Genomic DNA, 13100 nt, shown 5'->3' with positions numbered 1-13100 from the left:
TACATGTAATGGTAGCAATAAAGACATTCATAATAATATTGCAATGATTATTGTTTAAAGAATTTTAATTTTGCTATAAATATACTACATATAATGTATGTAAATGAAATTTCAGGTGTAATAAATATATGATATACATATATCTATATGCATAATGGGAGGGGGAAAGAAGCGAGAAAGAAAATAGATGTGATAATGAATGTCTTGAGAATCAGATGAAATACCATGTATATATATATATATATATATATATATAAAAGGGGGGGAATTAAGAAAGTAAAAAGCTATTTTGTCCTTCCTTTATAGATGTTAAGAAACGCTGACGCATAATTTCTTTTGAAGTATATGCTGGCATTTTAAGGTAGTTTGCACATGTCATAACAGAAGGTAGATAGTCATCAGGTGTTAAAGGTGCTTCAGGGATTTTACGAACAACAGTAAAGACAGGTCGAAGAGCTTTCCAACCGCCAATGGGTAATCGTGGCGAACCAGTTGTAAATTGAAGGAATTGTCGTTTTTCTTCTTGATTAAATTCACTAAGAATTTCAAAAAGATATCGAACAGGCTCACTTTCCATAGTAAATCCATGATCTGCTCTAATGCTATCTGTTAACACTGCATAACTCCAATCTTCCTCTGCTTTTCCAAATAAGGAGACTAACTCTGTATGTGTTAATAATTTGAGATCGTCAATAGCAAATAAACCATTAAAGCCTTCTCTGAATGCAGCTATTTGTTTGGAAATACCAGAACCAGCAATGGCATCTAAAACCAAATGAATGTACTCTTCTACATTATTAATTGTAACAGGTATATCTAATCCGCCAGTCTATATGGGGAGAAAAGAAAAGATGAAACATGTTAGTTGGCTCTTTTTTTTTTTTTTTTTTTTTTTTTTTGTTTTTTCTACCAAGAATAGTAAGTATTACCTTTAATTCATAACTGTCATCACCTGGAAGAATAAAATCAAGACATAAATCTTCAATTTTAGCACCATCTACTTTAATATTTTTTACAGCTTCGGATTTCTCTTTAGCAGACTAATATTTGTAAAAATCAAAAGGTCAACATAAATAAATGATTATTATTAAATATATGGAACAAACCTTAGTGTTATCTGCATAAATTTCTCGCTTCTGTTTAATATACGATTGTAATGTATCGATAGACTTTGCTAATTGAGGATCAATTTCCTAATAATATAGATTCATGAATAATAGATTACATTTGACATATACATATTATATTCAAGTTACCATTAAAAGTTCTGGACTAGGCTTAACATGATCTAAAGCTACTTTGAAAAATGCAGGACTAAAAGGTATATCAATAATTCTAAAATCCAACAAGCCTTTTGCAATGAACTGTCCTAATGTCTTGAACAATTGAATAATTTTTTTTGCTGATCTTGTGCTAGACTTTGTTAACGTCTTAGGGAATAAACCATGAGGTGCATTAACATAACCCTTTTCAGATTTAATAGAGCCACGCCACATATTAAGGGAATGTCTGCTGAATTCTTTAGATGTAGAGGCATAGAATTCTAAAGTAGGACCCATACCTGTACCTTCCTCACCCATATATTCAATTTCAAGTACAGTAGGAGAACTGCCAAATAAATCTAGAATTTTCACAGCCGATTCCAGCATTTGTGAACGCATAATACGCACCTTTTGCCGCTCCATACGACCCAATACAGGTTGATGATCTGAAGATTCAGTACGAGTTCCATTTTGTGTGTTATTACGCATCTGTAGACTTTGCCAGCGAGCAATTAAACGAGCATAACCAAAGGATGTACTTTGAATAAAGAGATAACGGACTTCAAAGGGGAATAAAAATGGAGCTTCACTCATAAGCCAGTATAACCATGTAGGCAAACATGAACTTGCAACAATAAGTGGTTCTTCTAACTGTCGATTTGCTTTTGCTGTTAACTTGCGATTGATAAAGTCTTGAGCAATCATCATATTTGAATTATTATTATTATTATTGATAACTGATGATAAGGCTTTAAGAAGTTGAAGAACTTGGGAGCAAATAGAGTCCTCTGTTAATTCTTTGGGCTGTGGAATATCAGCTAATTGTCGAACTACTGTAGTAGAAGATTTTTTAATTTCCTTTTCATTGACTTCCTTCTTTGATACCCAAATACGCTCATAAGTGATAGGATAAGATGACAGCCAGATATTACGACTAGTCGAAGATTGAGGAGTGATGAGTAAAGAGGAGGGATTGCTGCGGTTTTCAGAATTCATTTCATACTGATGAGCCGCTGCATAAACAGTAGAATCATTTGATATGATAGTACCATTTAATGAAAATTGTATCCTCCATTCACCATCCTTTTTTTCTTTTTTACTAACGTTGCTACCACTACCTGAAGATCTTGAATGTGATGATGATTCATCATCTTTAGATCCCTTCTTCTGGTTTCTTCTCTTGTCATCTGGTTCTTCCTCACCTTCTTCATCTTCACCTGATCCTTCTCTTCCTAAAGTAATATCTCTCATTTCTGTATCAACATCATTTGAATCACTATCTAGATCCATACCATCTCTGAGATTTAAATCATCCTCTTCAATTAATAAATGTTCCTCAATCTCGTCTTCTTCGTCTTCTTCATCTGTATCATCATTCTCTTCGGAAGCGCCAATACGAGCTAATAAATATTCTTCAAGTACACGAAAAGTTGCAACTGCATGTGTAGATACCATTAATTGCTTATAGGTAGATGGGATATTATTTCCAATTCCAGTTAATTTTAATCTTAACTGTTTTGCCAGCATACTGGTTGGATTACGTAAGCCATCATTAGAGGAAGATTCAAGAGGCGTAACAACATCAAATGCCTCAAAACGACTTAATATCTCTTGTAACCGAATAACAAGCTTCTTGAACGAACTATTACCATCATGATCAATGCTAGGTTGTTCTACAAAGACAAATTTAAATGATTGAATACGGTCCTCACGTGATGCCTTAAAAGAATGCATATCAGAGGAAGTCAAATAAAGCAATAACGCCTTCAATAATCCAGAGCTAAGTAATTCAAAACTACTGATACCCATAGCTGATTCACGCAAATAGTTTGATAACTTCACAAGAGTTTGTTTAGAGACAGGGTCTTCATTTGTAGGCAATATGAATTTGTTTGCAAAATTCGTAATTTCCTTTAGACTGTTACCAGCAGATTTTACAGCTGTACCGTCCTTAGATATAAGCTCCTTATTGAAATAATTATTGACAAAGTATTGAGCAAGTTGAATGATATATTTACGAGTAGATCCACGGCCTATACCTTTTTCATTTTCAAGATTATGATGATGCTGATGCTGATGCTGATGATGACGACTTAAGCGTTGTTGATGATATAAAAAGTGATGACTACGCATCATAGCCTGAAGATCATTACTATCAAACATTTTATGCTGTGATGAAGATGAAGTAGGCGACAATAAACCAGATGAGGTTCCTGTCTCAGCACTAGATGATCTTTTGCTGGCTGTTTTATTATCCCTATTGGTTTTATTATCCTCCTCATAATCGTCATCTTTCTTACTATTAGTCGAGTCATCATCATTATCTTCACTCAGTTGTGTAGATTGTTGGGATTGTTGTTGATGATCTTCCTCATCTGAAAATGGTAATTTAGATAATGATTCCACTTCATGCAGTACACCTTCTCTTTCAAATAGTGAATAATACAGCTGAGGAAGTTTTTGGATTAATAACTCTACTTGATAAAGAGCATCGATCATCAAAACTGGATGCTCCTGACGTGTGAGAAGACCAGATAAGAAACTGGATAATGAAATATTTTTCAAAACCTTGGAAAGAGTGTCAACAGTAGAATAATGAAGAAGTTTCACTAATATATGTGTGACTAACTGCCGTACACGTAAATTGACAGTGGATGAGTACAAATCCAAAATAATCGGAATCAAGACATGATCATAGTTAAGAAGGATATCTGGGTTATCATTGAACCATTGTATACGAGGATCAATTTTAGTAGATTGTGATTCACTTAAACTGGTATTATTATTAGAATGAGTAGTACGATCTGTGGTATGGTTTGTAGCGACTGCTTTAAAACGTCTCGAACTGAACATAGTATCTTTAGGTAAAGGAGGTAATAAATCAACGATAATCTTAATAATATTTGGTACAGAGTCACGCCATTTTGAATCCAAAGTAATATGGTGATGAGGATGAACGGTTGTGTTTGAGAAATCAGTAGCAGATGAAGCACCTGTCAAAATACAATAAAAGGTTTCAATAATACCTAACTTGAGTAACTCAAAGCTGAGTTGAGGTGAGGCTTTTGATATAGAACGAAAGATACGTAATAAATCTTGGAAAGCAGCTGGATGTACTGCATTTGAATTGCCAGAAACCGGTATTAAACCGAAAAGGGTCTTTAATAACTCAACTGTGATTGCACGTTCTAAAAATTCTCTATTAGTGCGATAACTTTCTGAAATTCGTACCCAACACAGACAAGTTAATTCAACGAGAGATCGATCAGAGTAAGTAATAGTGTTCATTAATGTTGGAGTGACTTCTAATACTTGTGAGAATGCATCTGCATCAATTCCACGCATACAATTTGCAGCAGTACGTAATGCAGTACGTTGAGCATGTATACTAAAGAAATCAAAATACATAAGTACTGCACTAAGACCACCTTCATGTACAACAGCACGAGGAAGTTGTGCTGAAATTTTTTCAAGAGCCTAAATAATATGAATGATTAATTTGTGTATTTCAGAAAGTGAAAAAAAAAAGAAAATAGAATATAAAAGTACTTTACATAAAGAGCTTGTTCTGCTAAATCGATATATTGAATGGATTTTAATTTTTGACAAAGAACATGAATGGCGCCATGAGAAACCACACTTGTGACTGCAGTCGGCATAGCTTCTAACAAATTCGAAATACAACGACAAGCAAGCAGCATCACCTCAGGATTACCACCTGAAAATCCTTCACTCATCGCTAATGCAAGCATCATATCTTCATCCATATTCGACTTATCCTCATACAATAAATCATCTTGTCCTTTCATGATTCGAACAAGTTCTCTAGAAAAACTATCACTAGAAAAGTATCCAGCTAAATTATCTTCACTACTGACAGATAAAATTTCAGCTAATTCTTGGAGAGCAATTAACTGCATAGTTGGATCATCATTATCTTTCAAATTGTTTAAAATAGTTTTGAATCTAGTAAAATCCGATGACATGATACCGCCTAAAAGACCTTGCATTCCAAAGCCAAGAGTTCTTCTAACACGAGCTATTTCACTTTCATTATCAGGCTCATCATCATCATCATCATCATCTTCGTCGTCGTCGTCGTCGTCATTAATATCATCGTTTTCGTCTTCATCATCTTCTTCACCGTTATGATCATTTTCCTCATCATATCTTGAATCCTCCCAATCATCATGGCCTTCATCGTCATAATGCATTAAATTATCATTTTCCTCTTTATCATCTTCATGTTTGTTATGATAACTTTTTAAAGTATTATCAATAATATCCTGCATTTTGTCATCATTATCGGATTTTCTTTTGGATAAAAAAAAATGAATTAATAATACCTATAAAGCGAGCTTTTTAATTTTGGGGCTTACTTTGATGTAATTTTCTCTTGAACCTTTTGCTTTCCTTTACTATTATTATTAACTTTACTATCCATTTTAGTTTTCTTACTTTTTGATATTTCTTGTGTTTGATGTTGTTCTCGTTCAATCTTTCTTTTTTGGGATCTTAAAATGTTGTTAGTAAAAATAATCCATTTGGGAATGGGGGGAAAAGAAAGGAGTGAAATATTGTATTTACCTAGTAACTGGTTTTGCAGAAGACTCTTTTTTATTTCTTAAACTATAGCGTTGTGAATTATCAGAATGAGTTTTAGAAGAGTCCTTTTTCGTCGATCTTTTCAATATTTTGGGCTTTTGCTCCATAAGATTTTTTTTTGTTTAGTCGTTTATTGTTTTGTTTTTAAATATCTTCTTTTTTTTTTATTTCTTGGTCCTTCTTTCTTTAAAAGATTATAAAGAAAGAAAGCTTCTTAATATCAGAAGAAAAAAAAAAGGGGATATAAAAATATGAAAGAATGCTCTTTCTATTAATGTATTTATGATTACAAGAAAAAAAAAGATGAATAGTTGAAGAAAAAAATATTAATTACTATTTCTCTCTTTTTTTTTTCCACTAATAAAAATATATAACTAATCAAATGTATAGATTACTTTTTTTTGTTGCCTTTATAATTAATGAATGAAAAATAAAATGTAGTTAAATAAATGTATATAAAAAAAAAAAAAAAAAAAAAAAAAAGAAAGAGAAAAAAATTAGATTTATCCGAAAGAAAAGACCAAGATAAAATAAAAAATGGGTTCCAAAAATTTAATTTAAACTTCCTAATATATTCTGTTGTTCTAGTGCTTTTACTTTTACTACTAGTTGATACTGTGCCAATTAGTGAAGCTTTTTGTACCAAATCAGTATGCGGAAATTTAAATATTCCCAAACTAGTAATGATGACTAAGTAAGGTACATTCTCTTGCTTTGCATCAAAGTTGACTTTAATTTTATCGGGAAGAATAGCATCGTATTTTAAAAGCTGCGTTTAGTAAATCATGATTAGTTCAGAAAAGACAGATAAATATAGTATGCATATTTATTATATTTGCACTAGTCATCCTATTTATTGTAAATAAGTGAATATATCATGTACAGCATGATTAATATTAAGTATCTTTATACTTCCCGTAACTATACCAGCTCAATCATGTAAAACTTTAAAGATCATATAATTATCATACAATAGATTTCTTAATAATACACTATTATCAAGACAATTCTGATTATTAAATCATCTCCATCTACGCTTGAAGGATGTACCAATCTTCCCTATCAAGAAATACAACTTTGTAAGTAGAACACTATAGATATAATAATACAATATCTACAAAGTCAAGTCAATAAATATATGTAATTTCTGTTACTTTCTTTCATCTGTTTTATTCTTTAAGATAAATTATATAATAATGGGCATATCATTATACATTAAAACAATATTCATGTACGATAAAATTAAAAATGTAATTTTCGTTATATAAGAGAAAGTCACAGAAAAGAGCTGCACTACTATTTTGTTTATTTTTTTATTTTATTTTTATTATTTCAATTTCTTTTATCTCTTTTCTTTTTCATTTCTGTATTTTATCTTGCTTGTTTATCAAACTGTAGTTAAACCATGTCAGATAGTGAACCTGATAAATATCCAGTTGCAACAAAACGAGCAAGAGAAGCTAGTATTGGAGGGGATGAAGAGCATATAAAAGTGGATCCTAAAGATCAATTAAAAGTGATCTCTCAATTGCGGGAAGAGAATTTCATGGAAGGTGAAAATTGGTGCTTGATTTCAAAAGCTTGGTATCATCGTTGGAAACAATATTGTGCTCGTTTGAGTAGTCCTCAACAAGAAGCAAGAAACATCGCTGAAAGATCTCCACCTGGACCTATTAATAATAGTTCTATTTTGAAAGATGGTAAACTTATAGAAGATCTAACAATTGAGGAAACTGTTTTTGCTGTACCAGAAAGTGCTTGGGAAAAATTAGTTAGTTGGTAATTTTTTATAATTATTTCATACATGCTCTCCATTATTTACTTTTAATGTTATATAAAGGTACGGTGTTACGAAGGATAGTGCTGAACCTATTAGAAGAACTTTAATTATAGATGATTCAGAGAAAAAAACAATAGAATTGTATCCTCCTCAATTCAAGTTGTATTCGATTGCAACTAATGGATCAGAATATATGAGTGATTTAACGCGCTGTCCAGTTATTACTTTATCAATAACTAATACAGTTAATGACTTTTTGGCTGCTGTCAAAAACGCTTTTGATCTTTCACCTAATACTGAAATCCAAGTTTGGATATTAAAAGGAGAGCCTGTAATGATAAGTCCTCCTAATGTCTCTGTTGATATCGTTACAGATGCATCATTACTTGAAATTGAAGACAATGACGCAACTATAGGTCATTCTGGTGAATTTTACATAGCCATTGAAGTAAAAGACAAGCTTTCATCTAAATTTCCATCTGATTTGTATCAAAATAAACAATCTTCTGATACTTCTTCTGTCTCATCTACCTCAAGTATATTTACAAATGGTTTCAATAATTTAACAACTTCTTCTACAGCTTCTCCTCCTGCTCCTCTTACTCCTCGTTATGAGCATGGTGTCTGTGGGTTACAAAATCTGGGCAATACTTGCTTTATGAACTCTGCACTACAATGCTTAAGTAATACACCACAATTGACTAAATGGTTTTTGGCCGATAACTACAAAAGGGATTTAAACAGAGATAATCCTTTAGGTATGAAAGGTCATGTTGCTGAAGCATATGGAAAATTAATTGAAAAATTATGGAGCGGAACCGCAAGCAGTATTGCACCTAGAGATTTTAAATACACCATTGGCCGTTTTAATTCCTCTTTTAGTGGATATCAACAGCATGATACTCAAGAATTATTGGCTTTCTTATTAGATGGTCTCCATGAGGATTTAAATCGAATTATTAAAAAGCCTTATATCGAATTGCCTGATTTTGACGGAATGGAGGATGCAGAAATTGCAAAACAAAGTTGGGATTATCATCGTGCAAGAAATGATTCTATCATTGTCGATTTGTTTCAGGGTCAATTTAAGAGTAGATTAGTTTGTTCGGAATGTTCGAATGTAAGAATAGATGTATAGATTGCAAATGAATATAAAATTTTAACAATTTTTTTTTTTTTTTTTTTTAGGTATCTGTAACTTTTGACCCCTTCATGTATTTATCTTTGCCTCTTCCTATTAAGAAAAAGAGCAAAATTACGGTCGTCTATGTCCCTTATGACCCCTCTCAACGCTTACAACGAGTGGTGGTAACTTTAAATAAAGAAGCAAGTATAGCTCATCTTCAAAAGGAATTGGCTAAAATGATGTCAGTTGAAGATCCTAATTCAGTAAGTTGAATTTTTAACTGATCATAGAGATTACTTTATGCTAACTATTTCATTAGCTCTTAGTTGTAGAATTATTCAGTCATAAAATTTATAAAGTATTTCCTCAATATGAACCTGTTGCTACAATTGGTAGTGCCGATCTTATTTATGTATATCAGCTTCCTGGTCCTATACCTCCTCTTCCTAAAAAAAGGGCAAGGTATTTCTACAATAGTCATAAAGAAGAAGACGAAGAAGAAAAACGACCTATTAATGAAGATCAGTTAATCGTATTCCCTGTTTACTGCGCAACTGTAACAAAAAGTGATGACAATTCTTATAACGATGAAAAAATAAATCAATTTGGTGATCCTATTATTCTTGCTATTCCTCATAAGGATGCCAATAATCTTGATTTGCTTTATCGTTTGATATCACAACACATTGAACGTTATACGCAATTCAAAGTATTTGAAGAAGTGAATGAGAATTCGAAGGAAAATATGAATGTGACTAATCCATTTATTGATGATGCAGAAGGTAAAAAGGGCTTAGAAGCAGAGGAAGTGAATGATCAACCTCCACCATATGATATCGTTGTAACTGAAGAGAATAATCCAATGAATGCTGAATTTGTAGCATCCACTCAGGAAGAAGAAATAATCGAGGATATGAAAGAAGATATGGAGGTTGATACCATCGAAGAACCTTCAAATTTAATTCATACTGCTGCTGCTGTTATGCCTGCTGGAGGTAAAAAGGTGGAGCCTATGAATAATTTATTTACCATGAAGGTCTTTACTGGTCCTCACTCTTATGGTAGAGGTGGATTTGATGATCTTTTACCCAGTGTTCAAACTTGGTCTGGTTTAGTTGATCTTCGTGAAAGAGTAGAGATTGAAGAAAAACAACGTGAAGCATACATGCGTCAACAAAATGGATTAGATATTGAATCTGAATCCGAGTCTGAGCAAGATACGGAAATGGAAGACTCCCTTATATTGTCTTCCAAGATGGAAAATGAGGAAGAAGATGATCAGGTAGAAGATGCAGCAGCTCTTTTCTCAAGTACTGCAACTCCCCAAATATCATTGATAGACGATGAGGATGAGGATAAGCAACAAGGTGAAACTGAAACTGATAATATTGAATCAACAGACAATGCTTCATTCCCTTCTGATAGCAATAGTATTCAGAGTATGAAACCCTTATCTCCTCTTATTAGTCCTGCTGTACCTGTAACGGTAGCTGCACCCACTTTACCTAAACGTAAAGTTGCATGTCCTCCTAGCACGATTATTCGTCAGGGGGAAGGTGTTCTGCTAGCATGGACACTCAAGAAAGCTCAACAATTGTTTGGTGCAGCTAATCCTCATATCTATTCTCATGAAAGTGGAGTTTGTACAGATGCTTGGGATGATATCCAGGTTATTGGTGACCCTAATGATGTTGATATAAATCAAAAGACTCAACAAAAGAAGCAAGTGACACTTGCTGATTGTTTAGATGAATTTACTAAAGAAGAAGAATTAAGTGATGAAGACCTTTGGTATTGTCCAAAATGTAAAAAGCATGTCCGTGCTACAAAGAAATTCGATCTCTGGCGTATGCCTGAAATTATGGTTGTTCATCTTAAACGATTTAGTCATTCTCGTACCTGGAGAGATAAAATTGATGCTTTTATTGATTTTCCAACTGAGGGTCTTGACTTGACAGATCGTGTTTTGAGTATTCAAGACCATACATCAGTTGCAGAAGAAGAAAGACTGATATATGATTTATATGGTGTAGATAATCATTATGGTGGTTTAGGTGGTGGTCATTGTAAGTTTATAAAATGGGAATATAAAATTAAAGTAATATTTGTTTATTTATTTATTTATTTTTATAGATACTTCTTTTGCTCAAAATTTTGAAAACGGCAATTGGTATAGTTTTGATGATTCTCATGCTTCTAAAGTAGATATTTCTGATATTAAGGTATGTACATATATTCTGGTTATATCAAATATAAAATTTAACTTGTTACCGGAAAAAAAAAAACTATTTAGACTTCTGCAGCCTACCTTTTGTTTTACAAGCGTAGAAGGCCTGTGAACGAAGAATCAAATAGATCAGTTGAAGAAATCTTAAAAGAAACGCATGAAAAGCAGCGGGCTGCTGAAAATAGTACAATAGTATCTGAGCCAAAAGAGGAGTTAACAACAGAAGACCATAAAGGATATATTTCATCTTCAGATGAAAAAGAGTCATTTGAGACTAGGAACAAAGCTGCCAATGGTAATCATTTACCACCCGTCGTTGTATCAACAGCAATAACTACTACACTGAACAATAATGACACTACTTGTAGCAGCGATCATGGTAATGATGATGAAAATAATGTATAAATAAAATACATTATCATTTAATTAAAATTTCTCCACCAACATACAATAATATCATGTAATAAATATAACTGAAAAAAAAAAAAAAAAAAAAAAAAAAAACTTGTTCTAAATTATTAAGCCATAACTTTAAAATAACTTTCTTATGTAATAAAAAAAAAGGGAGAAAGACTTATTTATTGAATACATGGAATAAAACGAATTAAGCAGTTTGCTTCTTGGCAGCGGCAACAGAGGAAGCGACAGCAAAACGACGCTATAAATATAAAAAAAAAAGATAATTAATATATGCACACATGACCCATTATTACAATAACTTACTTGATTCTTGAGCTTGGCCAACTTGAAACGATCAAAGTCAGTCAAGTTAGCACGAACCTTACGTTGTTCGAGCTTCTTGGCCCAAGCGGTCTTGTTCCAAGCGGCAATAGTATCATTCTTTTCCAAGGCCTTCTTGAGAGCGGTTTGACCAACGTTACGAGGAAGCTTCTTGAGGACAACAGGAGTCAAGACCATGCGACGGAAAGGATAAGCTTGACGAGCAACACCGGTGGTAGGACCATCGATGAGAGCACGGTTGTGATCAACAATGTCGACAATGACAGCCAACTTACCGGCATCAGCACCGTAGTTAAGAAGGACAACACGACCAACTTCGACTTGACGCTTGAAAGTACTTTGCTATATAAATATGAAATCAATTAACAATTGCCATTTTTTTCTTTAAGAAAAAAAAAGAATTATATATGTATATATATAAAAAAAAGAAAGAGCAGCTAGTTCTTTAAAAGATGATACACAACGTCTAATGTCAATTTGAAAAGTGTAAAAGTGAACTTTGAACATTTCTTGTCCTCTTCTCCTCTCTCTTTCTCTCTTTCTCTCTCGCTCTCTCTCTCTCTCTCTAACAGTATGCATATGTACAACTATATTACAGCATTATAGATTTAGTCGGCTAAATTGATCTTGAGTCGAACTTTTGTCTTTTTTTTTTTTTTTTTGTTTACATCTCGGTATATCTTTTTTTTTTTGTTTTTTTTTCGTCTATCAATTCCGTATTGAATCCATCTTGTCCATTCATTTGTTTAATCATCATCTTCAATTTCGAACTAACTGATCTATTCTTTCTCTTTCTCTCGTTATTATTTATGATACATACTACCATGTTTTATATTCTGGATGGTCTAAAGAAAGAGGAAGTACGCTTACGGCAGCCGTCTGTTAGTTTCAATTTACCTCTACTTTGAGAAGCCTCCAAAAATGATTGCTGTGCGGCTTTCGGAAAATAAAACTGATTTTTTTAATCATCTCCGGACAAACTGTTCGGTAATTTTTTTTTTTTTTTTTATTTATAAGCGTCAAATTAGCAAGGAGACTAAGAGCCCCTTTTTTGGAATAAAATTCAAAAAAAAAAAAAGTAAAAGGCAAATATAAAAGATCAACTTATAAAAGAAAATGTTAGAATAGCCAGTCTATTTTTATATCAGAAGTGAGCTTGTATTGGGAGGGGAATGCAATTATGAGTTAAACAACTTATTTCATGTTTAGGCATAATAAATACTACTACATGCATGTAGTCTTTTTTTTTTTTGAATAATCATTATTAATTCAATTCAACTAATATTCTTTGTTCACCATTTATTAAAGTAACAAACTGATGATTTACAATAGTCTTGTAAATACTTGGTCGATACGCCC

At 32.6% G+C, this 13100-nt stretch overlaps 3 protein-coding genes across 3 annotated transcripts; 1 reads left to right on the top strand and 2 right to left on the bottom strand.

Moving 5' to 3' along the window:
• Nucleotides 1–268: 268 nt before the first annotated feature.
• Nucleotides 269–5974, bottom strand: BX663DRAFT_552610 (uncharacterized protein; the record flags this gene model as incomplete). Its single annotated transcript, XM_051531382.1, has 7 exons — nucleotides 269–829; nucleotides 930–1040; nucleotides 1107–1193; nucleotides 1257–4739; nucleotides 4817–5576; nucleotides 5642–5776; nucleotides 5850–5974. 7 exons carry the CDS (start codon nucleotides 5972–5974, stop codon nucleotides 269–271), a joined length of 5262 nt encoding a protein of 1753 aa, XP_051382173.1.
• Nucleotides 5975–7202: 1228 nt separating this feature from the next.
• BX663DRAFT_455790 (uncharacterized protein) lies at nucleotides 7203–11476 on the top strand. Its single transcript, XM_051523846.1, has 6 exons — nucleotides 7203–7646; nucleotides 7708–8767; nucleotides 8836–9036; nucleotides 9093–10839; nucleotides 10907–10995; nucleotides 11067–11476. Exons 1-6 carry the CDS (start codon nucleotides 7273–7275, stop codon nucleotides 11403–11405), a joined length of 3810 nt encoding a protein of 1269 aa, XP_051382172.1. The 5' UTR covers nucleotides 7203–7272; the 3' UTR covers nucleotides 11406–11476.
• A 61-nt stretch (nucleotides 11477–11537) lies between these two features.
• BX663DRAFT_512026 (ribosomal protein L14-domain-containing protein) lies at nucleotides 11538–12674 on the bottom strand. Its single transcript, XM_051527965.1, has 3 exons — nucleotides 12562–12674; nucleotides 11724–12083; nucleotides 11538–11658 (listed from the first exon to the last, which is right to left on the bottom strand). Exons 1-3 carry the CDS (start codon nucleotides 12565–12567, stop codon nucleotides 11605–11607), a joined length of 420 nt encoding a protein of 139 aa, XP_051382171.1. The 5' UTR covers nucleotides 12568–12674; the 3' UTR covers nucleotides 11538–11604.
• Between the last annotated feature and the right edge of the window lie 426 nt (nucleotides 12675–13100).

Source organism: Cokeromyces recurvatus (genome assembly GCF_025118155.1).
Source record: "Cokeromyces recurvatus strain NRRL 2243 chromosome Unknown BX663scaffold_15, whole genome shotgun sequence".
NCBI lineage: Eukaryota > Fungi > Mucoromycota > Mucoromycetes > Mucorales > Mucoraceae > Cokeromyces > Cokeromyces recurvatus.
The sequence above is the reverse complement of the archived record's forward strand: the minus strand, read 5'-3'. Positions and strand labels throughout refer to the sequence as shown.